General features: G+C 36.7%; 1 protein-coding gene across 3 annotated transcripts in view; it reads left to right on the forward strand.

Moving 5' to 3' along the window:
* Positions 1 to 25,904, forward strand: part of LOC134534365 (SH2/SH3 adapter protein dreadlocks) — a 59,496-nt gene extending 33,592 nt beyond the window's left edge. For all 3 annotated transcript variants that reach the window (XM_063372826.1, XM_063372807.1, XM_063372817.1), the window contains exon 7: positions 10,957 to 25,904. In XM_063372826.1, the coding sequence (XP_063228896.1) occupies positions 10,957 to 11,169 (213 nt within the window). In that variant the 3' untranslated portion in view covers positions 11,170 to 25,904. The remainder of the gene's footprint in view (positions 1 to 10,956) is intronic.
* Positions 25,905 to 27,368: the final 1,464 nt, after the last annotated feature.

Genomic DNA, 27,368 nt, shown 5'->3' on the forward strand with positions numbered 1-27,368 from the left:
AACTTTAACGTATTTCTTACTTTTCCCTTTATTTACACTTTCCCGCTTTTTACACTTTTTTACTTTGTCCCCATGAAAAGTGCAAATAAGGGGTTTTGCTGTAGTTGTGAATTGTGTGAATCATTATTCTATCTGTATACAATAAAACTCTCTTAAAATATTCTCGTTTAATACTATTTCCGTCTAATGCTGTCAAATGTTTCAGTCCCGCCATTTTCTCCACTAGATGTGCATTATTATTTCTCACGTAAGAAGTTACCCAAAAACTTTGTTTCCTGTTTTAAACAATTTTTTTTTTTAATTGAAATCCTTTATTTGTTAGGAAATTACTGTTTACTTATAGAATTAACAGAAATATTAAGTTTTCGGATGTTTAACTTCTCTTTCAGAAAATATTTTATAATGATACCACCTTTATCTGTTCTGCCTCCACGTGTGTAGCATGTATGACAATGTAGTCATGGGCTGGTTGGCATTATGTCTTGTTAAATTGATGCTTGTATAAAGTGTGCACACGTAGTCAAATGTCCATAATGATAGTTTCCTGTGTTTAATACTGTTGTTTTATTGCATAATCATTGTACTTGCATAATGATCACACTATTATTTTAGAGCATCAAAAATTAAAAAAAAAATCATTCTCAGTTATATGTTGCATGTCAAGTTGCTGTCAGGCTGTGTGGTAGTTATAGTGGGAAATACATTAATTACAATTATTGTAAAACTTGTTTAAAAAGCGGTGAAATGTTTCGGTCCCGCCATTTTCTCCTCAGATGTGTGTTCCCCCCCCTTCCCCCTCATCTTTAAACAATGTATTTTAAAGTTGAAATCCATTATTCTTTTGAATATTACCACCTACTTATTTAATCAACAGAAATACAAAGATATCCAATGTGTAAATTTTCTTTTAAATACATTTTCAAACGTTTTGACCTTTGATTTTTCATCATCGCTATGTAGCACTTATAAAAATTTAGCCAGTGCTAGTTGGCATCATCATGTTTGGGGACAATGCCCATATAGATTGCGCACACGCAATCGAATGTCAATATCGATAGCTCGCTGATTGCACGCAACACACGTACTCTGTCTTGTGCCGAGTAAACTACATTTTATAGACCACACTTCCATGGTTAGGGTGTGGTTAGTGTGTACTACAACGATACTTAGAACACTTTGTTATTTCCGGCTCATGTTTTTCTTTTAGTGGAAGTGTAACAAAATATGTTTTTGTTGCATGACTAATTCATTTAAATTGTTTGTCAGGCTTTTCTATACTCTGCTTTTTAATTGAACGTACTTTCAATCCAACATGTTTTGTTTAACCTCAACAAAAATGCTTTTCTCACATAAAAGTGGCACACCTACTTTTTAAACTTGATTTTAGCATAAAATGTGCAACGATTGTGCAATAAAACACGGTACGTCACTTGTCTCGTACCGAGGGAACTATATTTGACAGCCCAAACTCTTTCGTGGTCAGTGTGTAAAACAACCATAGTTATCTGTATGCTACGTTAGTTCCATCTCACGTTCGGGTTACTGCGTTTGTTAATCTATTTAAAGTCGATACGAAATATATATTTGTTTCTTAATATTTATTTACTAGTAGTAATATGGTGTCAACTAACAGTGGGATTCATGTTCTTTCAGAAACGTTTTCAACCACAACCTTAATTGGTATTTTTTTATGTTGTTATTTAACTATATAATATGCAAGTAAGAATTAATTTTTTCTATAACAAATATTAACTTTTTTTTTATAGTCCCGAGTTATCTTAATAAAATATTACCACTTGTCAATATTTTTATGAAAACTTTTAACAAACTATGAACGAAGAGAATTTTTCCCATCTAAGAAGTTTTCCCACTCAGTTGCTCGGGACGGACAAATGATAAACATAGAGTACTGTAATAAATGGTTTAAAATAAAGGAATCTTTGTTTGGTTGTTTTTATCTAAATAAAATCTGAAGTAAAATTTTGCACAATTTACCTTGGATAAAAATATGAGGAAATCACTGTCTACCTGAGATTTTGAAGAAAAAAAAACTTCTCCCAGTTTCCTAAGTTAAACCATGACGCCTTTTTACTTGCGTAAAGCTCAGACAGTGCCATGATGTGAAATGATAATCTGTGTGGACGTATGATGCATCGTGGTTCTTACGCAGCAGCGATATTTTTTCATGCCATTGGTACTGTTTTGTCTAGGCGTACGAGACTGTAAAATCATTATAAAACGAAACAATTAATAATGATTCACTCGCAAACAACTCGATTGGCAGCAAGCGTGCACGATAGCACAACTTACCGCCATGATGGTTCAACAACAACTGTTGCTTCGTTGCCGGAAGCTGCAGGGCTACCTGCCTTGGCAGGCAGCCAACTTGAAAAACTTGGCGCTGCTAGCAAGCAGCGCGGGAAGTTCAAAATTCAAATGTTTCAAACACTATACACTAAATTACACACAATATTTACAAGTCCAAACATTACCGCCCGCCTTGAAATGTCCCATTTCAACAATCATATGGTAGCGGGCAGAGCTTCACCACAGGACGCTTCAAAGTTCCACTAGAAGTCCGGATAGTAGCCACTCTGGCAACACCATCTTTCCCAGGATAGAGCTCCACGATGCGCCCCAAGCGCCACTGAAGAGGTGGGAGTCTGTCGTCTTTCAGGAGCACAAGTTGGTTGGCAGTGGGACTAACTCCCTGCTCGTTCCATTTCTGCCGCTGCTGGAGCGTGTGTAAATAATCCCTGTGCCAGCGATGCCAAAAGTCCTGTTGGAGGCGTTCCACAAGTTGCCAACGTTGAAGGCGGTTTAGCCGTACATCCCTCAAGTTAGGCTCTGGTAATGTGACCAGTGGCTCCAGGGTTAAGAAATGGCCAGGGATTAGAGCACTGATGTCATTGGGATCAGAGCTCAAAGGGCACAGGGGTCTCGAGTTTAACGTAGCTTCCACCTGCACTAGAAGGGTGTAAAGCTCTTCAAATGTGAGCACTTGTTCACCAATAACTTTACTTAAGTGAGTCTTGAATGACTTTACCCCGGCCTCCCACAAACCACCAAAATGGGGAGCAGCAGGAGGGTTGAAGTGCCACATGACACCGAGCTGGGACAACGCATCAGTGACAGCCTGCTGGTGTGGTGCCGACGACAGAAGTTGCTGAAGTTCCTTAAGACGATTGTGAGTTCCGACAAAGTTGGTCCCGCAATCACTGTAGATATCAGATGTTCTCCCACGCCTGGCAAGAAAACGTTTGTAGGCTCCAATAAATGTATCTGTGGACAGGTCTGAAGCTAGTTCTGCATGAACGGCCTTTGTCGCGCAGCAGACAAAAATACAAAGGTAAGCCTTCAAAACCTTTGCCCCACGGACCCGACCAAGCTTAACCATAAAAGGACCAGCATAGTCAACTCCTACTTTGGCAAATGGTTTAACCTGTTGCACTCTCATAGAGGGAAGATCGCCCATGAGAGGTGCGCTTGCTACGGGTCTTTGCTTGAAACATGGAACACAGTGACGCAAGCAGCGAGAGATGGCATCCTTATCTGCAAGAATCCAGAATTGTTCTCTAAGAATTCCTCTAAGAGTCTGAACTCCAGGATGATGATTCTTTTCATGATAATGGTTAATAATGAGATCAGTCAGATGGTGAGATTTTGGAAGCAGCACTGGGTGCTTCTGCTCAAACGGAACACTGGAGTGAGCTAAACGACCACCTACCCTTATCAGGCCACTGTCATCAAGAAAGGGTACTAGTTTGCGAATCTGAGGGGAAATGCACTGTCCCTTCTTCAGAGCACTTATATCCTCTTTGAAATGATGTGATTGTACCCAGAAGAGCCAAAAATGTAAAGCCTTATTCAGTTCATCAGGAGACATATTGTCAGTCTTGCGCTCTTTCAGTGACACGCGACAATTGTGGGCAAACCGCAATAAACAGCATGTGACACGCAGAAGCCTGGTTAGTCGACTGAATCGCATTGCCAACTGGCCAAGATCATCAGAGGACATTACAGTGGTCAAGGTGACAGTCTTCTTCTCCATCACGGCGGGATCCACTTCCACTGCATCTGGTGACTGGGAAGGCCACTGTCCAGGTGACTCTATTAACCACGGTGGGCCAGTCCACCACAAGTGATGATCCAATAGTTGAAGAGGCATGGTTGCTACAGGACTAGAAAACCGGGAAAACCGGGAAATGTCAGGGAAATTAAAATGGTCAGGGAATTCCGGGAAATGTCAGGGAAAATTCTACGAATTCTGGAAATTTTAAAGTTGCTTATAATTCAAACAAAGCTTGGTTTTGATGCGCTCATACCGCTACCGAACGACTCCGCTAAAAGCCTGCTGCTTAAGGCACACGGCAACTGCAATTTTTTTTTTACTTGGTCTACGATTGTCCGTTGCAATAGGCTGTTACAACCACCCACCATAATTTCTGGCCAATCCAGGCACTCCTTTGTTCACTAGAGAACCCGGCCTTCATTTGTTCGTGTTTTGATCCTTTTTAATTTGGCCTTGAGACTTTGTTTTTTGTTCCGTTCCATTAGGGATGGGAAATATAGTTCTTTGGAAAGAACTAGTTCGTTCGGAACCAGTCACTTCAAAGACTAGTTCTTTAGGAACCGTTCTATTGAACTACATCGGTCGCGGACTGTATCGCGGTTTCCAATGTTTAAACAAAATATTCCATACATGACACCAACACAATCGTTACAGACTTTTTGTTTTATGGGCATTTCTTTTTCTATAAATAAAAGAGGCACACAGTAATCCGATGCTTGTAAACAATATCTCCCATTACAAATGAGCGACTATCATATTGTTTTTCTTTCACACACTTCTTACATTTTTGAATGTGTATTAATTTATTTTCTGCGAGTAAAGTGCTTATTTTCACATGTGTACAAAACAAAATAATGGTATAGTGTTTTCTCATCTGTGACAACCTAAGCTGATTTTTTTCGTATTAGGTAAGTTTTATTATGTTTATTTAAATTTTAGTGTAGTTTTGTAATGTGTGGTCTATGTGTTATCAAAGTTTAATTTCAGATTGTATAGGCTATCTGAAATTTAACGTAATTACACTTATTTACGTGACACGTTTTTTAATGCCAATATGTAATGTAAATGTCTAAAGAATATTAGATAAAAATTTAGAGATCACGATCGTCAAACGATACATCATTGCGCAAGAAAGAACGAAACGAAAATAATGACCGACAGCCTAACTTACTGTGTGAACTATCTATGTCTTTGAACTAGCTAGTTCAGTGTGTATATGTACTCCCTTTCTCTTCGGTCTTCGTAGTTCAGATGAGTACTTGGAACGTCTCTGCTTGGAACTGACGAAGCGATGGGGAAATAATGGTAAGGGGGGAGATGAGACAAAATAAAGAACAAACGTAAGAGAGGGAAGAAAGCAAGAAAGAAAGACGGGGCATATTGGGACTTTGGGAGACAGTGTTTGGCTGGGGGGGGGGGGGGGGGGGGTAATCTTTCGCGCATGCGCAGTAAGGACCAAACAGAGTAGGAGAAGAGAAACACGCAAAGAACGAAAGAACGATTGTTTTTGGTAACAGCGAACTAGTCACCTAGTTCGCTCGTCAGAACAGTTCCAAATGAACTGGTAGTTCGCGAACTACCCATCCCTACGTTCCATGAAGTGAACTACAGAACGGGCATGGCGTCGTTTATCTTTTGAAGGCTGTTTTCACGTGGAATAAGATGAGTACAAAGCTTATTACGTGAATTTAAAGGCGTTGTTTCAGGTGAAGTTAGTTTTTGATGCGATCATAAGAAAATAAAGTGCATTTTGATAAAGAAGCAATACCAATTCTCATTTTGAAAACTACCAAGCTGATACAAAAACAGGTGGCTTTTGTGTGCGGTTATGTTTTTGCATTTTTTTAAACTATTTTTTTATTACTTTTTTTTTTCAACCGTTTAATCCGTGAGTTCTGTTGCGTGACACTTACATTGTGTATAAAAATATGCATAACTGAACATGTTTTTCCCCAGAATCGTTAGTTAACATTGTAAGAATGTAAGAGTATTGCATGTTGTAATGCTGCTATTGTAATTCTTTAAGTATGCCCGTTATATTGCTAGGTGTGAATTTGTAATAGTTTTTGTATTTGTGTAGTAATATTTTTTTTAAGAATTCATAAACAATAATTTTTTAACCTAACCTGAAAATGTTAATATGTACTTTTTTTTAGCTTAGAGATGTTGAAGAAAATTACTTTTAAGGAGAATTGGCTCAAGGAGTCACAGTTTCAGCATATCAAAACCCTCTGCTAAAAACATAAATTCTGCGTACTGCACTTTGTGCTACAAAAGTATTCAACTCAGCAATATGGGCCGAAGAGCTCTCACCAGCCATGTCAAAGGGAAAAAAAAACACATTCGCAATTCTGCCGTCAAAATAACACAATAAAAAAACCTTATTTTACCTCATGTTGAAATTTTTATATTACATTTAATCATATGCACGTTAATATTTATGGTATGAACTTCATAAGAAAGTCAGGGAATTTTTCTCTTAAATTTCTGGAAAACAGGGAAAAGTCAGGGAATTCTAAGATTCTATTTCTGTAGCAACCATGAGAGGGAAGAGACCACGAGAGGCACAGTCAGCAGGATTGAACTCAGACGGTACGTGTTTCCACCAACTGGGACGGGTAAGCTCTTGGAGTTCGCTTACCCGGTTAGCTACAAGTGTCTTCAACTGATGAGGAGATGAGTTAATCCATGCTAAAACCACTTGTGAGTCTGTCCAGGCTGTGATGGAAGATACGGGCAAAACTTCTTGGTAAGTCTCAATCACATGATTGAGCACATGAGCCAACAGTAGTGCTCCACAAAGCTCCAGACGAGGTAAGGTTTGGCTTTTGACTGGTGCAACCTTGGATTTACTGATCAGCAGACGAATGATGGTTCGATCATCCGGGCACACTATGCGCAGGTACACCACGGCCGCGTAACCAATCTCAGAACTATCACAGAAACCATGCAGTTGATAGGTAGAGCCTTCTGGACCTTTAATGAACCGAGCGACAGCAATAGAGGACAACCGAGGGAGCTCCCGGCTAAAATGATCCCACTGAGAAGCAAGATCAGGGGGGAGGTGATCATCCCAGTCAATGGACCGGACCCACATTAGTTGCAATAGATGCTTTGCAAACATTAACAGTGGAGTAAGCCATCCTAGAGGATCAAATATTCTGGCTACATTGGCAAGGATGCTCCTCTTCGTAACAAGACTTGAGTGGCCTCGGATTACATAGGAGAAGGTGTCAGAGACTGGGTTCCATTGAAGTCCTAAGACCTTGACCACAACTTGACTCTCAGGATCCAGATCAAATGATTGGGGCATATCAACATCTTCAGGCGGAAGCCAGTCTATGAGAGCTGTATGGTTGCTCATGAACTTCCTCAACTTGAAGCCACCTTTGGCAAGAAGAGCTCGAAGGTCCTTTTGGATGGCCAGAGCAGATTCAAGAGAGTCAGAACCGGTAACCACATCATCAACATACACATCGGATTGCAAAACTCTTGAGGCAACTGGAAAGTGGTCTTTCTCATCGACCGCCAGTTGTTGAAGAGTTCGAAGGGCCAAGAGCGGAGCTGAGGAGACGCCATACGTCACCGTCTTCAATCGATAATCCTGCACAGGTTCCGAATCACAAAAGCGCCAAACAATGCGTTGGTAGTCCTGGTGCTGGGGCAGAACAGATATTTGACGGTACATTTGTTTAACATCTGCCGTAAACACAAAGGCATGTAGCCGAAAGTTCAACAGTAGATCAAAAATGTCTCTTTGCAACTTGGGGCCAGTTAGCAGTGTGTCATTCAATGAGACACCAGATGAGCTCTTAGCAGACCCATCAAACACTACCCGCAGCTTCGTGGTTGAACTCTCTGGCTTCACGACACAATGGTGGGGGATATAATAAGCTGGCGTCACATCAATCTGATCATCAGGAATCTTTTCCATGTGACCCATGGCAAGATAGTCTTCCATGAACTCTGAGTACATTATTTTGAGCTTTGAGTCACCTTTCAAGCGTCTCTCTAGGCGCATCAACCTATTTATAGCTTGGGGTCTAGAGGTGCCCAACTCAGGTCTCGAGTGGCGAAATGGCAGGGACACACTATATCGGCCTTCTTCATTTCAGACGTGAGTTTCGGCAAACATGGTTTCGCAAGAAACATCCTCAGGAGACTTGTGTTCTACCCGTGGGAATTCTTCAATTTCCCAGAACTTTCGTACAACATCATCTAATGGAGGGTAAGAAGTGAACAGTGTGACACAATGCGATGCCAGGCAGGATGGTGGAAGTTTGGTGTCCACCCTTCCCATGAGAATCCATCCCAAAACAGAGTCGAGAGCCACTGGAGACCCTTCAATCTTGCCTCCAGTTACGAGAAGAGGAAATAGGTCAGCACCAATAAGCAGGTCAACAGGACCAGGGGTATCGAAAGAATGATCAGCAAGCTTCAGATGAGCCACTGATCGCCGCACATCCGATGAGAGTTTGGCACTCGGCAAGTTATTGGTAATGCGTGGTAACAAATACATCCAGGGCAAACTGATTATCTGGACTGCCCACTGGGAAGATGACAACATATGTGTAGGACTTAGCCACATTCACAGGTGTACTGGACAAACCATGTATCGGAAGATGGGCCTGTCTGCGAACCAGTCGGAGCTTTTGTAGGCACTGTTCGGTGATAAAGCTGGCTTGACTGGCAGTGTCTAGCAAAGCCTGTACAACACAAGGCACACCAGAACGATCGAAAATCTGTACTTGAGCAGTTGACAACAATATTGTTGTTGTTGAGGTAGGTTTAGCAGCAGTTACTGCAACAGTGGCAGGATTAGAGTCAGATGATGGTGGTTCCTTGTCTGAGTTGGATGGGATGGAGTCTTCCTCTGATCGCTGACCCCCAAAATGCAGCATGGAATGGTGACGTGCCTTACAATGGTGACATGAGGACTTAGATGGACACCAATTTGATCGATGTGATGGGGAAAGACAATTCAGACACAACTTATGCTCCTTTACTATTGCATATCGTTCCTTGGGGCTACCCTGCGAGAAGATAGGGCATGACCTAAGCACATGAATGTCACTACACAAGAGACAACTTTGTGACTGTGGAGAACTTACTAATGTGTTTAAAGACTGACCTCGAGACTGCCTCCAGCTGTTTTGGTGCCCTTGAGCCGTCTGTTTGGGAACCTGATTTCCTAAACTCCTAGAACGGGAAGCTATCACAGCCTCATGCGCACGACAATGTTTTTCAAGAAACGAAGTGAAACTACTAAGAGTGGGAAACTCGTCTGTTAATGTCATTTCCCATTGTGTTTGTAAGGCAGCATCCAACCGTTTGCATAGAATGGGCAGCAGCATCAGATCCCACTGGTCTACAGGGACAGACAAGGCCTTAAGAGCAGACACATTCTCTGTAACAGTGTTCAACAGTTGGCGCAATGTCTTGGGAGAGTCAGCTGATGCAGAGGGTGCTTGAAGTAAAGCCTCCACATGCACAGACACAATGAGCCTCTTGTTCTCGTACCTACCAACAAGTAGTTTCCAAGCCACATCAAAGTTTACTTCAGACATGGGCAAGGCCTGAATCATGCTGAGGGGTTCACCACTGAGAGCAGTCTTCAGATAAGCCAGTTTCTCAACAGATGAGAGGTCACTATTGTTAGCAACGAGAGTGCAAAATAGGTTGGAGAAGTTAGGCCAATTTTTAATGCTACCCTCAAAACTTGGAAGCGTAATTTTTGGTAAAGCTACCCTAGAATTGCTCACCTTGGGCCTTGACGATGTTGAGCTCTCCATCGAACAACCCTCCAGGGCACTTACCGTCGCCATGACTTCAAAATATTTCTCTTCGAAATCGTCCATTCGTGCAGTCAGTTCTGAGAGATCGATGTCAGAATTTTGTGTTGCCCCAAGAACCACAAAATCCGCCTCGAACTTATCACGAACTTGGGGTAGATCACGAACTGTGGCACGAAACAATCCTTGCTTAGAAACATCATCAACAACACTTTGAGACAGGTCGACAGCACGTTTGAGCCGAGCCTCTGCTAGTCGGATACGCACGAGTGCCGAGCCTATATCTGCCATGGTCACACACAGACGCAAAGGACGAAATAACCAAAAAGACACAACAAAGAAATAAACACAACGAAGACCAATATAACCAAGATTAGACACTGCAAATCAAAATTTATATCCAGCAAAAACACCTAACGCAACGAAAAACATGAGCAGACGCCGATAAATAATACAACATAACCCCAACACGAAATATATTCCACGAAAAACAAAGAAGATATAACAGTTTCTTAGATTGCCAAATCTCTGCGAATTTCTTCTAAAACACGTTGCCGAAGAAATCTTGACCATGAAAATACTCTAATTAACGAGAGTATAGCGCACAAAATAACGTGAAAACGAAGTGTAATTGTTTACCACGTGCACACGAATCACGTTTAAAACAACACCAGAAAAAACCGGAACTATCCGGCCCGGAGGACCAAATGTTTTGTCTAGAGACGTACGAGACTGTAAAATCCTTATAAAACGAAACAATTAATAACGATTCACTCGCAAACAACTCGATTGGCAGCAAGCGTGCACGATAGCACAACTTACCGGATGGTTCAACAACAACTGTTGCTTTGTTGCCGGAAGCTGCAGGGCTACCTGCCTTGGCAGGCAGCCAACTTGAAAAACTTGGCGCTGCTAGCAAGCAGCGCGGGAAGTTCAAAATTCAAATGTTTCAAACACTATACACTAAATTACACATAATATTTACAAGTCCAAACAGGTACTTTACTGTCGAGAACAATTTGAATGCGAGTGCTTTTTTGTTTTTGTTTGCGCGTGCGCGCGCTGCCACGTAGCGGAACTCGGTTTTTCCAGCTGGGAGACTACTCGGTGTCGCTGAAGGCCCCCGGTCGCAACAAGCACTTCCGCGTGCACGTGGAGGGGGCGTTGTACTGCATCGGCCAGCGCAAGTTCCACACGCTCGACCAGCTGGTCGACCACTACCAGCGGGCGCCCATCTACACCAACAAGCAAGGGGAGAAGCTGTACCTGGTGCGGCCGCTGCCCAAGGCTGCCAACAGCTGCTAGGCGCTCCACCCTTCCTCCCGTCTGCTCTCTGCGTGTTCTGTTGGGTAGGGAAACTAGTCATCGTGGGGCGCGTTGTACAAATATTTTTTTTTAACATCATTGCCATATATTGCGGGGCTGCTGTAAAACAAAATTGAGAGTGCTGACTTTGTAAGACAATTGTGCATAGTGTGTGCTGTTAGTGAAGGTAGGTCATACAATTTTTTATTACGTAGAAGTTCAAATGTACCATGTGAGTTGGTTTTTTTTTTTTTTTTTTTTTTTTCTCCTCTCTGCATTTTCCAAGTGCAAAACTGGAGCACTATTGCTGATAGTGCTGTAGATATTTGTTAGTAACAAAATGTGAAGTTTATTTTATCGTTTACAACAGGAGACCGTTTGAGTTGGATGTCAGTACTGAGTTGTCCTATCGCTGTAGTCTTTTTTCAGGATCGCATCTGACCATGATTATTAAGTTTGGTTGCCATGGTGAAAGTTCTCTCACAAAAGTAGTGGTAATGTGAGTAAGTGATAGTTTTGGTCAATTATAATCTGTTTATGTGTGCAGTGTGGAAGTTACTGTTGTGTTCAAATTTTTAAACATAGTATATGATGTCAGCATTTTTTTTTTAATTGTTGTGTTTTAAAGGGGGTAAATCCTGCAAAGGAAGAGGGAATTTGTTAACAATTGGTTTGGTAGATAAAACAGCCTTGGGAATCGTAAGAACTTTGCCGATAAAGCGAGCAGGTACACACAAACTGCCAGGTTTTATTATTATTATTATTATTATTATTATTATTATTATTATTATTATTATTATTATTATTATTAAAACACTGTTTAACTTTTTAATTGGCAAGCAGATTAATTTACCATTTAAGCTCGTATTCATTAATTTGAAGAGTAGGCAGTTTGACACTAATGTTGGAACAATGTAACACAGATGGTTTTATGTCACAAAGTACACTAAGAGTGGAGTCGTGATAGTAACTTATTGCAATAGTAGCCACGAATGTAACAATAGCGGTGTCAGTGAGGTTTAAGGTGTCTTGCTCAGCTTGAGAGGCAAGAGACTGTAGTTTGTGCTCAACTTTCAGCAAGCTCAGTGTGTGTCTAAGTGGTCCGTAAACAACCTTGGACATTTGCATAAAATAGCATCTTTAAATCCTCCTCTTACAGTTGGACTTTGCTAATATGAGTACAGGATATTAAGAGAGGTCCAAAGGTACGAGATTATTGTAATGCACGATCAGTAGTTAATCTGTGTGATACTCAATAGAGCTCTTGTGGTGCCATTTTTGTAAGTACGGGTTATTTACACTGCCTCTTTTGAGCTGCATGGAGTTATTGAAAGAGAAGTTGCTGGTTTCTGCAGAATAAAAGACGAGAAAGGAGGAGGAGTGGATTGTGGATTGGGGGAAATGAAGTGGGACTGCCTGGGGTGGTTATCTGCCACTATCTATATACACATGCACACGGTCATTCTGAATTCAACAGACAAACTTTGGTACATCACAAAAGTTTGTGAAAAATAAAGATATTACCCCCAATTATTTTAAAGAAATAATTTTGTGACAGCGACAAAATTGGTGATGGTTGCAGTAATTCGTTGAATTAAGGGGGTGCTTCACATTTCAGGTCATGATTTATATTTATATTAATCACTGATCAACTTTTAGACTTTTTCAATTGTTTAACTTTCACGAGATGAAAAATATGTATATACAGAGCATACTTTTTCCATAATTAGCTGCCAAAGTTACATTTTTAACGTTTTTGGGTTGTACAAATAAGGAGAACTTAATTTATTGTTGAACAGAAACTTTTTATGTTTAACTGCAATGCCACTGGCTACTTCATGTAATGGTTTTCATTTCTATCTCAAAAACTCATTTCATGTTTTTTGGCTGTCAAAATCCAAACAAATTTGAGAATTTTTAAATGCCAGGTAAAATTAATTAATATTTTCTGATATAATTTCAAACCATTTCTTGAAGTAGCCAGTGGCATTGTAGTTAAAACTAAAAAGTTTCAGTTCTTCAATAAATAAATTTATCCTTATTTGTACAACACAAAAATGTTAAAAATGTAACTTTGGCATCTAAGTATGGAAAAAGTATGCGCTGTATATATTTTTCATTTAGTGAAAGTTAAACAATTGAAAAAGTCTACAAGTTTATCTGTAATTACTGTAGATATAAAATCTTGACCTGAAATGGAAGGCTCACTGTTCAGTCTTAAATACTTCAATTATTTACAATGCAAATGTTGTTCAAAGATATATAACAGCTTAGGGAAGCACATTATACCACAAGTTGTACACATATTTTCAACTTATTGATGAACCAGCAGCCAATTTTTTTCTGTTAAATTCAGACACTTCTGGTGCATCTTTCTCTCTCTCTCTCTCTCTCTACTTTTTATGTATAGTGTAATGTGCAATCTCATCCATTATGACTCATAGAAGTGATAGGTTTAACACCAATAAAATTCAAAATGTTAAAGATACAAAAAAAAATTGGCAAGGTTTTTTTTTATTTTATTAAATTTGCAACAATTTTTTAGTTTTTGTAATTTTAGTCTATGATGTACCACCATTTTGGATATTTGGTATGTAATTTATAAAAAAAATTTAAGGTCTGGCTATCCAGTTTTTGACTTAGATATTTCATCATTATTGGCTGTTACAAGTACCATATTCAACCTTAAATAAGATGAGAGTTTTTATTTGGAAGACCACCTAAAAAATCGGGGGTCGTCTTGTAACAGACAGCAAACTGTATCAACAACCATTTAGGTTAGGTACTTTGTTTGATTGAAAAAATTGTTTAAATTACAGAAGTTTGATTTATTGTTTTAATGAAAAGAAATATAGGTAAGTTAAGCATTTTTAATTCACACAGATTATTTGTGCAAGAAAATTAAAAATTGTTTATATTTTTGTTGTGATTCTGTTCAGTGACTTCCTACTAACCAGGAAAGGACTAAGGTGAGTTAATAATTTTTGTTGGAACCTTGACTTGCATAACTGGGGGCCGTCTTATTCAGGGTCGACTTATTTTCGGATGAGTATGGTAACTCAGTATTACAGAATGTTTTGCCGAGGTCATATTTTTTCAGTTCCCATAGTAGTGAGATTCCACTATACTTAAAAATTTGCCTGTACTTTGTCTTTCTATGTTTCGATACTTCATTTTTTCCTCGCTATCCTAACTTGTGTTCATTTATAAATACTGTTGTAGCTGTTGGATTAAGTTGTTTCATCTAACTGAATTAAATATTGAAAACCATTACTAAGCTTCTTTTAAACAACCTACACTTTTTTTTTCTTCCAGAAAGTTAGTGCTAAAAGTTAGGTGCAGGTTTTAGTATTTTTTTAAATTCATTTAACCCTTTGAACTCCTATTTTGAACCAGGTTTGCCGTATTAAAAATCCCGCTCAATTATTTTTCAAGTATAGCTCTCTAATTTCTTGAATTGTGTGCAATTGCTATGCAATGTGATTCCAAGGGAGAGGAGAGCCAGATTCAACAAGGGATTGGAACAGGATATTAAGGATGGCGAACCTTGCTCGACATAGGAGTTCAAAGGGTTAAAGTTTTTTGTTTGATGAAGGACTACCTTCGTGACATTATTTCTGAACTACCCTTAATACAGTTTATTTCTATTTTTGAGGTACTAATTATTCCAAGTTATCTTACATTAGAAGTTTCCTTATCACTATTCATGGTACTCTTGTATTTTAAGTAATCAAATGAGTCATTGTATATTTGAATGTTAATAGTGTTAAAAATTCAAGAATCTGAAATACAAAATTTTGAATTTTATACTTCTGATTTCTTGCACAGAAGTGTAGTGTCCTTATTTTAAAAACAGTATGCCTAAGTTACTGTTAATCTCCATGGTTAATACTGTTTACATTTTTATATTGTATTTTCATTATCGAAATATTTTTATCCTAAAAGTTTTGCTGTGTGCTTGGTAAAACTTGTATTTTCATGTGTTTTGGGAATTCCTATTGTAGTTCTTACAACACCTTTGTATTATGTCAAGTTAAATAGTTTGGTTGAATTTTTTCATTCTTGGTCTCTTTTTGTAAAGTTGTGTGTGAGTCTGGTCGTAGTATGTTCTGCTGATGGTTATTTTTACACAGTTCATAAAGACACTATGCGTATTATGTGCGTACATGTGCGTATATGCGTACATGTGCGTATTACAGGTTGTATCTGGAAAAGTAAGATTCATTTGCTTTAGGCATTATCTTATTGACATTATAAAATGTAAAGAAAGAGTTTTCCTACCAAACAGAACACAGCACACACTATTTGGAAATATACATATTTCTTGTTGCAGGAATCCTGCTCTGTGATTTAAAACAATTTTTGCTCCTTTTACTGTTGTGCGAAGAGAAAATTATATTGATGTGCTAACTATGTGAAAGTGTCAAAGGACATCCAATTGACTGCTGTTAGGTGTGCGAGCAATGCGAGAAGCAAAATGTCTTCTCGGAAGTAACGTGAGAGTAGCTGATGTGCTGACTGCTTATGGAACAGTGTAGTAGGGGTGACCAAAGAGCAGGCTCTGTGGCTACATGAACTGTTCAGCTTTTGTGTAATAGTTGAGTATAAATAATTTGCATTCGCTGTTTTGTATAAAATATCATAAGTAAAGTACCATATGAGAACCTAATACTCTTTAAATGATACCAGCTAATCATATCAAGCGATTTTTGACGAGTTTTTAACCTTTGAGAGCTACCATCCAGACACATTTTGGAGATTTTCTGTGGTTATGATTTAATGGTACTAGACTTTGGCCTACTTCCCGTGGTATTTCGAGAGTTCTCCATGCCCATCCTCGTGGAACTAAGGTTTTGTCTCGTGTTGGTCCTGGAAAATGGCTTTATTAGGCTGATGCGGCACGCTGCATGATCCAGCGTACATGTTGAACATAGGAGTCTGGTTGTGCAAGTGGACACAGTGTGAATGATGGACCTACTGTTTTAGTTTCTCTGCATTCAGATTAGCACTGTACATTCTTATAATGTTATAACCTTATAACTATAAAAATTTGCTTGAATACCATATATGTATGTACGTTTTTTCTTGTAACTACCTGTTATTTTGCAGCTCATCCCAGAAATTTTTGTGTTTAGTCACCTCTGTGCCCTGTTTAGGGTTAACATTTGAGTAGCACATTTATTAGTAACCCACCAGGACGGTCAACCGGTTCACTAAAAGGATGCCACCTGGTAACTTATCCTTTGTGTACAAATATGGTGAGAGTTAAAAAGGGGGCCAGAGTGTGGCGTAAGCTGGTTTCTTTCCTTCTGCATTTATTTCCGGATTGGTTTTATTAGTGTGTTTGCTTACGTAGACTCCTAAATGGCTTGTTTTTATTGTGTGGCATGGGCGTTGATAATTACAAGGTTGGATCGTGTAGTTGTCTTGAGCCACAGCCGCGTGAGGTAGCTGATAAACCTTCGTGGTGCAGTGTGCTTGGGGTGAATCATGAATTAGTTTGCGCGAGATGATGGTGGAGTGAATTTTAAGATTACGAATGTGACAGTAGCTGTAAATGTTAGTAGTCTCCGTAGAATGTGTGTGAGATGCTTCTCGTATAGCTTATTGGAGCATTAGCTGTTTGCAAATCAACTAATTCTTCAAGTATCAAGTGACATACTTTTGTAGCAGAACATTTGATTTAATATCCATGTAATTCACCCATAGTTTAATCAACTGCAGGTGTATAAAACATTTGTCAATACAGAGATATTTCTGCCCCTGCTTGATTTTTTTTCTTATTTAATAAGTTGGGAGCATTCTTATTGTACCACAAACAATTCCTTTTGCATATTTATTAAAATATTACGTGTAAAATATTGTAATAATATTTACTAGGTCACACGTTTTGGCTAAATCTGTGTTCTATTGATTATAATATGTTTAAAACATCTCTTAAAGGATTTATTTTTCCTTTCTAATTGAATATATGCTTGGTCCTCTGATTTTTTTTTTCTTCCACTTTACTTTTTGTGTCATCAATATGTAACTGCAGAAGTCTCTGAAATGTTTGACTTCGTGTATGTGTTCAAAATGTGTGTATATCTTTGTATGTTGGAAACATTTTTAAAGCTGGACTATAAAGATTTAATTTTTCAGATAAGGTTTTTTTCATTGCTAACTAATGATTTTTGGAAATGGATTTTTTTTTTCCAATTCAATCTTTGTTAGGTAAATTTCTATGTACCTATTTTAATGGTTCAGTATTGTAGGTTACCTCACCTTCTGCAAGCTTTGTCTAAAAAAAGTGTTTGAAAAAATATGAGTGAGTGATGATAACAGTGGAGCACATTAATCAATAATCTGTAGTGTTTTACTAGTCATCATTGTTAATGCTAGCACCGAAAATACATAATTAATTGCCTGTCATACATCAAGGTTATTAATTGGAATGTGGTGAACCAGTATCAAGTACATGTTGAAACAATTTTTTTTTAACTGTCCGCAACATTAAAAAGAAATTCCCCAATAAAAAAAACTTAAGACTATGGTCCTATTGAATTAATCTTGTGTGCACAGTGCATGAGGAGGTAACATGTTAAACCTTTTAGAGGAAAACTTCAGAAGGGGGAAACACCTATAACTGAAGTAAATGGAATCTTCTCTCTGTGTAAGAGAGTGTGTGTGTTTTTCCTTCCTTACTTACTTACACTAAATTCAGTGAAATGCTGCTTTGCAGTATTACAATTCAACGTTTCTCAACATCTCAAGATTACAATGCCACGGAACTCTTTTACAGGGGAGCTAAATCAGGCATGCCTGCCAGGTGGCTCAGCATTGATGAGCACAAAGCACATTCACATTTTAATAAAGTACTTATTTCTTCACAAGCATAATGTAATGCAGTTGGAAACAGCAAGTATGTTATGCTGCAGCTCTATTCTCTTTGTAATAGAAAAAATTGGCCTTTAATCCTGCACGTTAGATAGGGACTATGGTCTGATTCAGAATAAACAGTTTTGCTGAATTATGTGAACATTAGTATAGTTTTGTCAAAATAATGGCAGATTAAAGAGCGCCGGCAGTAATTATGATACAAGTTTGTTTACACATTTTGCATAGTTTATTTTAATTGGTAATTTACAAGTGTAATAGCTTATGTATTGTTATAAGTTGATATTTCCAATTTTCTGGATTTTTGATGTAATTATTTCCAAGCAATACTTAAAAAACAGACTCGTGAATAAAGTACAATTTTGTTTATTCAGATGTCACCCAATTTTCCATTTACGTGTGAATGGTTCCATAGGCATCTTTTACTCCAATGTTTTTGTAATTTAAATGTACTTGAAAGAAGTTGTGTTTGTTAAGTAGTCAAAGGCATAATGTGTATTGTGCGATGCACAAATATAATGCTTGGTTTCTTTCCCCCTCCCCGCTACATTTACCAAAAATCATTTTGATAAAGATTTCTCTTATGGTGTTGACTTTTACCCGCAAATATTGAACTTCTGGAAACTTGCTCCGTGATTATTGAAAAACGTTTTCGGTTTTGTATCAGTTATCGGATGTGTTTAAGAAATGTATCTGTAATTGGATTGATATCTGTTTTTATCCATAGTGGTGGCCCTAGACTTTGCAGGACCCTTTTACGGAGGCATAATGTTTTGAAAAGGTTACTAACTGGATTATTGGGGGGGGGGGGGGGGGGGGGGGGGGGGGGGTGTTAAGGAGTATGGAAACGACTCCACCAGGCTCTCCCGTGGAAAATTTGAAAAATAAACTCTTTCAAAAGTCATTTTTAAGCAAATTTTAATGATGATTTTGCTCATTTACCTTAAAAAATTTTGAAATTCTTTCCTAATAGATTTTCCTCCAATTAGTTTTATGAATTCTTATCATATCATGGCACTAAGGAGGCAATATAATATTTGAAATTTTTTCTAATGCGACATTATGAATTTAAATTGGTATTGATCAGTGCTTTAAATGATATATGCTAATGTCATTTTAATTTTTCTGTTCTCATTAATGTATCAATGTTGAACAGAACAATATAAAAACAAGGGAATTAAAAATGAAATGGGCCGGCACTGGGCCCCAATAGTCGCGCCCTGGGCGATTGCCTGGCCCTGTAGCTGCCCTTGTTTATCCGTGTCGCCCATCACTCCGTGTTCAATGTCCAGCATATCGTTTAGTCATAATCAGACTAGAATAATAATTATTCAATAGAATTGTTAACTTATTGCCGAATTTGTGTTCCATTATGAAAGCATAGGTATTTTGCCAAAGGTTTTGTCGTAATTGTGAATTACGGAGAACTTATTACAAATGGGAACAGAATATAAGTTTTTTTGTGCACTCAATGTTAAAAATTTTTTAATCATTACACTGTTATTTTCTGCAGTACTTACTGCCTTGTTGGTTTAGAATTTAATTGACTACATATACATTTGTAATGATTTGTAGCTCTAGTAAGATTGGATTTTCAGACAAGTTTCTCCACTAAATTTGTGTCAATTCAATTTTTGGTATTGCTATAGAACATTTGGAGTTCATGTTAAGCTGGAAATTATTCTTGTATCATTTAGTTCCTCTTCACGCTGTTTAATTTAAGGCCATATAGTAACTTAAATGTTGTTCGCATATGTAGGTTTTTTGAATCAAAATTTATTCCAGTCTTTTACAGGTTGAAAGGTTAGATTCCTTGTAAAATTTTAAATCCTTCCTCACTGCATATTCTTCACTTGATAATTTTATTGATTGTTGGTGCTGGTTCATCCTATTCCTATTCTAATCAATGTTATACTATTATAAATTTGGTACAGACAGCAAAATGGTTGAAAAGATTGTGATAATTAGTAACTTTTATATTTCACACGTCTGTTTTTATAATATCCCTTCTGTACTGTACCAGGCATCTTGAGATGAGTGTAAAAACTAACTGTATTTAGTTACAGTTTTAGTCCTAGTACGGCAAGTAGTCATCGAAATGAACGGTGCAGCGTGAGACAATGCACAACTGTTTTGTTAGTGAAATTATTGTGGAAATTTCACATAGGTTTTCACGGTCATAGTTTTCCATAACATCTATAACTTTAAATATCTATGTATATGTTTTGAGTGTTTAATGTAGTCCTTCTGCCAAGTCACTTTCATTACTTCCCTTGTAATGTTACTTGCTTGTAAATAAATTTTACTTTTTTATTTTATTTTACAGCAGTTATTTAATTTTTAACTTGTATAAACCACAGCCATTACTGCTCATGTTTTTATAATGCCAGGATATTTAATATGGTTTTTATGTAAGGTGGTCTCATCTTAAAAAAGTTTGCATTCTCAAGTCGGTTCAGTTTTAGGGGAACATATTTGATTGCCATTTCTGGATCTTATCTGCAAATGAAGTACATGAAACTATGTATATCAGATGTGGGAAATGGTCATTAGTGTACTTTTCAGTGAAGTACCAAAAATTATGTGTTTTAACATAATTTTGTTTGTACGTGGGTTGATTGACTTGTGATTTAGTTAGTAAATTACTAAACAATTTAACATGTAAGTTTTTGATGTGGCATTATATCCTGTGTATAAGTGTGTATGTGGTAATTTTTTTTTTAAACAATGTTACATTGTTGGGGAAATCTTTCAGTAGAATGTGTTTGCTCAAAAATAATTGATCATCTTTTAATTGTGTCATGTTTTATAGGGTAAATGCATTTTGATTGTGTGTGATGAACTTGGACGTGAACATAGTGCTGGACATTTTTGCAGAATTTTTCATTTGCTATTGACAAATGATAACTTATCACCAAAAAAAAGTAAATTGTTTGAAAATGTATTTAATTGTAGTACTTTAACGTACATTATAATTTTGTGGTGCTACAGACAGTTCAAATTGTGTTGTTTTCAGTTTTTTTTAATTTTTTTTTAATCATGTGCGGAAGGCTTTTCCTTCATCTGTTGTAGTGCCACTTTGTCTTTGTGACTGTCTACTTATTTTACTTCAGTCCTTTTCCATTCTTGGCTTCAATTTCTTTGTATCCTTTCTTCGTTTCATTTTCCAATTTAGTGGGGGGAAAAAAACATAAGAATTAAAATTTATGTCTTGTACATTAACTAAACTCTTAGTAACTACTAAAATAATGTATTTGTATTTGAGAATAAGATTGGATTTCTCAAGTAGATCAATCGGTTAAGCTTGTTTCTTCAGAAGCCATCTTGTCCCAGATGTTTTATCAGCTGTGTCCTGTTGCTGAAAGTGTGGTGGAACTGACTGCTGTATTTCATTTGGTTCCTTTCAAGGTCACAACTTTTGACAACCTCGAAAATGTTTGGTTGTAAAATCTTAGTTGTATAAAGTGTCACTGTTTTTAGTTTTCCCAGTAGAGAAGGGGCTTGTGATGTGTAGCTCTGTAACTTGTATAATATATTTTTAATAATGTATACAATGTGCAGTCTGTCAGAAAAACAGGCTTTATGTTGTGCTGTATTTACTCTAAGGTTTTATTTAATTTAGCTGTTTGCATGTACGTCTGTTAGTGTGTTATTACAGTAACTCATTATTTTTTTTTTTTTATCAAGATCCAACCAACAAACATGATGATATTGTAGCTCATTTGTCATGACTTTCTCACTTAATACTGTTTTGCTTTTAATGTTTATTCATTCTTTTTCACCCTTGAAATAAAACGTGATTAACCAAGTAAGATCACAATGATAAAATATTCCTATTACACAAAGCATAAGCTAAAAATTAATTAAATTTTAACCATTCTAATTGGGAATTCTACTAACAGAACCCTGCTCCATTACTTAAAATAGGTGAAAATAAAATGCATTCTTGAAAATTAAAGTACCATAAAATGGGGCTAAATTGCTCCACTTTTTTCCCATTTTTTACACTCTCATCATGAAATATTAAATGTTACTTTGTATAAAGTCACACAATTTTTTATGATATACTTAAAGGTTAGGATAACAAGTACACATACCAAAAAATGCTGTATTTACCATTGACAAGCCAAAAAAAATTGTCAAAAAGTGGGGCAAAATCAAACATAGGAGTGGCAACTTTGCCCCAGTCTGTTAAAGTTATGCTAAATGCTAAAGAAAATTAAGTGGAGCAAAGTTGGTGGCTTATATTAAGTATCAGTAAATAATATAAATATGTATATGCTAATGTACATCTGCATATTTTATGCTCCTGTGACGACATTATTGATCAATTTCATCAACTTTACAAAATAAACATTTTTTTTAGAAACTGATTTCTACTTGCAAGGAAACTAAACAGTTTTTGAAATTGTGATGAAAACATATCATTCATTATAGTAAGAAACAAGTTTGGGAAGTCTAAAAAAATCCTCGTTTGTTTATTTTATGGGGAGGATTGATGCCGAAAATTATATCCCTGCACTCATAAAAAAGTTCATCTTCTTTTTCAGGCCATCTCCATGCTTTCACAGATCTTTGCATGGCACTAATAGTTGCACCATTAGTATGAATGTTTTTGATCACTCCAGGATAAAGATGGTCATCACAACGGAAGACAACAAATGTTCCTTCCTGTTGATTGATTGGCTTGAAAATGTCATTTGAAACATTTTCACTTTCCGGATCATCTTCATCTTGTCGTTTCAGCAATTGTTCCTGTCTGTATGCTTCCCAACCTTCATCCTCTGAAGAATCAAGACACTGATAGTGGGAACTATCAAGTAGCTCACGTCTTCGTTTGCAGTTCTTATTAGTCTGGGATTTGTTGGACGGTCCACACAAAAGAGACTTCACTTCAGCACCACTCGGTACTTTCACTGGAAGTTTAGAAGTCTCATCATAACCTTCTGCGTGGGAAACACTTTGACCTGCAGGAACACAGATTTTTTTCCTTCTCTTGGGAATCTGCTTGGATTCAATTGTTCTAGCACTCTCAGGCACATGCAAGAAGGCCTCACTCACTGCTTCCTGGTGGACGTCCTTTCTTTCTATGCGCTCTAGCAGTGGTTCGACATCACATGGAACAATTCCACACTTTTTAAAACCACTTTGTAAGTTTTTCTTTTAGTTGGGTTCCAAAATTTCGAGGGCATTTTTCAACAAGCCTGGAAACTGTTGTTTGGGAAGAACTCCACTTTGCATGCCTTCAGGTATCATTTTCCACTTCATCAACACTTTACACCGTGCTACTTTCATAGGGTGAAAGAAAGCAACATCTAACAGCTGTGTCAAATGGGTGCTGTTCGCTGGAAGACAGACAAAATGAATATCATCTTCTCTGCACTTTTGGAAAACAGTAACATCCATGTGAGTGGATAAGTTGTCAGCTATAATTACTTTTTATCCTGGAAGTCTCTTCAGTCTTGGTAGTAAAGTGGTTTGGAACCAATCATTATATGTACGTAATTGAATCAAACCATCCAGATTTGGTATGATGGTACCTACAACCTTTTGGTCCTCCCTCTGTCCATGTAGTCCAAAGTTGTGAAGATTTGTATACCACATACAGTGATAAGATTTCCCCAGCAGCACTTCTGCACATCATTATAGATGTACTAGATTTAGAAAAGTTACATATCTTCTCAGGGTATTTAACCCCACGACGACAGATTACTTTTCGCTGGCCTGGGTCATCTGTCAAGTTTGTCTCATCTAGGTTCCATATATTTTCTGCTGGTACATCTTTCACAACTTCTTTCAAATTACTTATGTAGTCTCTTAGTGCAGTCTAATCAACAGTTTCTCTGCAACGTTTAATATTTGCAGCGAAATGCTCACTCAGTTTAAGCTGGCGATGTAGAAATGACTTTATCCAATTTAAAATTATTACGAATGTATCTCAATTTAAATGCACCAATTTGTACATGGACATGTAAACCACAAGAATATATCATCTTAATACGTGGTAACATGTCCAGTTAGAGATGATAATGTTTTCAAGAATACTAATGCTCTGCCATGCTCTGCGGTTTGATCTGTTACTCTTTCCTTTTACATATTAAAGGGATTGCTAAAATTGTTCATCCACTTAGACGTGGGACTTTAGACGGCAGCATAGAGTTTCTTCTCGTGTCAGTGAATGCCTTGGCCTGCACTTAGTCTGTGTGTTGTACTGGGTAAGACGGGAAGGGAAGAGATTGTGCTTTCACCACGTGTACATGACACACACACTTGAGGCCAGCATCAGGAGTCACACAAAGGAGTTTAAAAAGACAAGACGTTCCTGTATTTCTCCCAAACTTGCAGAGTTATTTTCTCTCTCTTTCCATCTTGCCATGTGAGTCTGTAGTGTTTTTATCTGCATTTTTATGATCTTGGCATCAAGTTGTATGGTACTTGCACTGCATCTATCATAAAATTGAAAGTCTAAACTGTAAATCCTGAAAAAGTAAAAATTATTTAAATCATAAGCACAGGAATAATGTGTGGAAGTATGCTTTATTTTTAAGGTATTTAGTACAAAGTTCCAAATTTTTTCAAGGTAACAACCCCTTCTCAGTATGTCAACCTGCACAATTAGGCATAAATGTTTTTATATCATCACATTCCACCACTGGCTTTAATGGGCGTTTCATTCAGGAACACTTTCAAAAATATTTACAAAATGCCCAGGTATTAAATAAGAGCATTGCATAAGAAAGGGTTGGAAGTAATAGTGTTTCACTGAAAAAATTGTGAAAGCATTTGCCAAGAGCATATCAGGATCCAATTGCAGTTTCACAAATATTCACGTTTATTGTTCAAAACTTTGATGTTTTAAGTATGGAATGTCTTTAGTTGCTCTTTGGCAAACTATCAAAATTGGACCTGGTGATATAATGCGAAGGTATGACAAGCCAGCACATTTTATTTAGATTTAGATTTTATTTCTGATTAAGTTTCAGTCTTCTGTAGCATGTAACTTTCTCTCCAAGTTTATTGTGTTTACAGTTTATGTACCACGATAGCCGTAACTACTTATGATGTGTTTCTTTACCCATATTAATCCATATATGTGGTGTTAAAAGCCCTTGGTGATTAATGAGTTGTTGAAAGTTTCTCCAAACTAGACAGATATGTTGGGATTGTATTCCTGTACTTTTAAAATAATAATTTTAATACTTTTTTCTTCTTTTTTTAGATGTTTTTGAATGCATTTTTGTTTGTTGAAATAATTTGTGAGCATCATTTTGAATTCACAAGCTCCTGGTAATGTATACATTTTCTATGGTTTTACTACCTTCATTTTCGAGGTCTGGTTCTCACGGTTTTGCAGCTACATTATTGTGTCTATATTTTTTGTTTATTTTTTATGTAATTTGCATAGTTACTATGAAGATATTAGCTGTCTGTGTAAAATTATTTTTAAACTGTGTTTTTTTGGTAGCTAAGCAAGACTCCTTTTGTAGTATGTACATACTGTGTATTTGTGAATAACAGTGCAAAAGTGCGTGGTATGTGCTTCCTTGTCTGAAGCTGAAGAAACTCTGGAACTCTTGTTGTGACCAAATGCCGAGCCGAAAATAGTGTGTCTTATTCTAGCGGCGGCTGATCGCTTGTGGAAAGTTATACTAGTTTGGAGGAGGATTTTTTGTTGTATTTGCTCAGTTTTATTTATGACAGGTAAAATCGTGGGATTGAAATGCAGTGGAAATATTTACTGCTTTTTTTAATATTGATAAAAATGAGTGTAATATTTTTTAATTTTGCCTGATCTGTAGAGCATTTTGTAAACAGATGAGAAGGTGCAGAAGTCTTCTAATATATATAATATATACATTTAAGTGAACTCTTTTTATTGTGTGAATGAGTGTTATTTCTTTCTGTTCGTTTTGTTTTATATAGTTGTGAATTTTGATCCAATTAATAATCAATTTGAAAAACTTAAAAAAATTTTGCAAGTATTTGCAATTTGCATTGAGTAATATTTTCAAAAATTAAGCTTTATCTTTAATTTTATATTATATGGCTAGTACAGCAAAAAAAAAATTCTGTGCTTGTCATTCAAAGTTTGTCCCTTAGCTTTATATTGGTAATTGTTATAATTGTCCTATCTAACATTTTTCTGCATTAAAGGAATACTTTTTTTTTGTGCAGTTCCACAATTTTTCTCGAAAAGAAAGTTCATAAATTTACTTTTCATATTTTGAACATTTTCTGCTTATAAATCGTAAAATTACTATATCCATAATATTTTCAGCCATTTATTGTCTGGTCCAAATTTTCTCAGCAGATATTTACTAAGTATTATGTAATGGCTGTAAAAAAATCGCACATGTGTTTATTATTTCAATCACTTTCACAACTTAGATTACAACTTGAAAATAACATTTAGTGAATATCTGAGAAAATAATTGGGACCCTACAATAAATGTAAAAGAGAGAATATATTGGAATAGATTTAATGGAAAATCCCATAATTAATAGTAATGACAAGAAAGTTATAAAACAACTTGGCATGTGAGATAGTTTTAACCCAGCAAAGCAAGGTTTTTGTAGAAACAGACTAAACGTTTTTCACAAAAATTTCTTAAAAACTTCATTTTATAAAAAAAATCTTAGTGTCCATTATTAATTTTTGGGGGTCTTTGCTTATATGTACTAGTTTTTTGGTTAAAATTTAAATTGAATACAAATATCAAAATACTCTCAGATACAAACCTGGAATTTGAATAGCATGAATGGGAAAAAAATTACCAAAATATTTTTTATGATAGCTTAAAAGTCGTGGTCTAATAAATACTTGTACAAGTTTTTGTACTACTTCAATAGTGGTTTCATATTAATTATGATAAATACTAAATCACAATTACAAAAGAAATAAGTTTTTTTTTTTTTTTTTGAGTGGTTACAAAATGTTTGTTTTTCCTTTGTTTTCAACTTATCAAAATAATTGCATTCCATCCTGTCATCTGAACTTTTAGCTTTTCTGGTGTTCACTGTTGTACATGTCGAAATTAAGTTTGGTGAGTTATATTTGGCCAATCAATATACTGAAAATGGCCATGTACACGCTTAAATTGTTCGACAATAATTGTCAACCTCAATGTTTATTAGAACAAAATGTGATCTGCATCAGCTAACTACACTTAGGCTACAATAAATATTCGTTATTTTAAGTTGTAAGCATGTTCAGGACAACGCTGATGCTGGATTAGCAATTCTTGCCAGATTATCGAATATCTATGTAGCTATAACTAGACATAATATTTTATGGTTTTATTCTTATAAGTTCTGTTTTGTAA

Source organism: Bacillus rossius, chromosome 1 (genome assembly GCF_032445375.1).
Source record: "Bacillus rossius redtenbacheri isolate Brsri chromosome 1, Brsri_v3, whole genome shotgun sequence".
Taxonomy (NCBI): Eukaryota; Metazoa; Arthropoda; class Insecta; order Phasmatodea; family Bacillidae; genus Bacillus; species Bacillus rossius.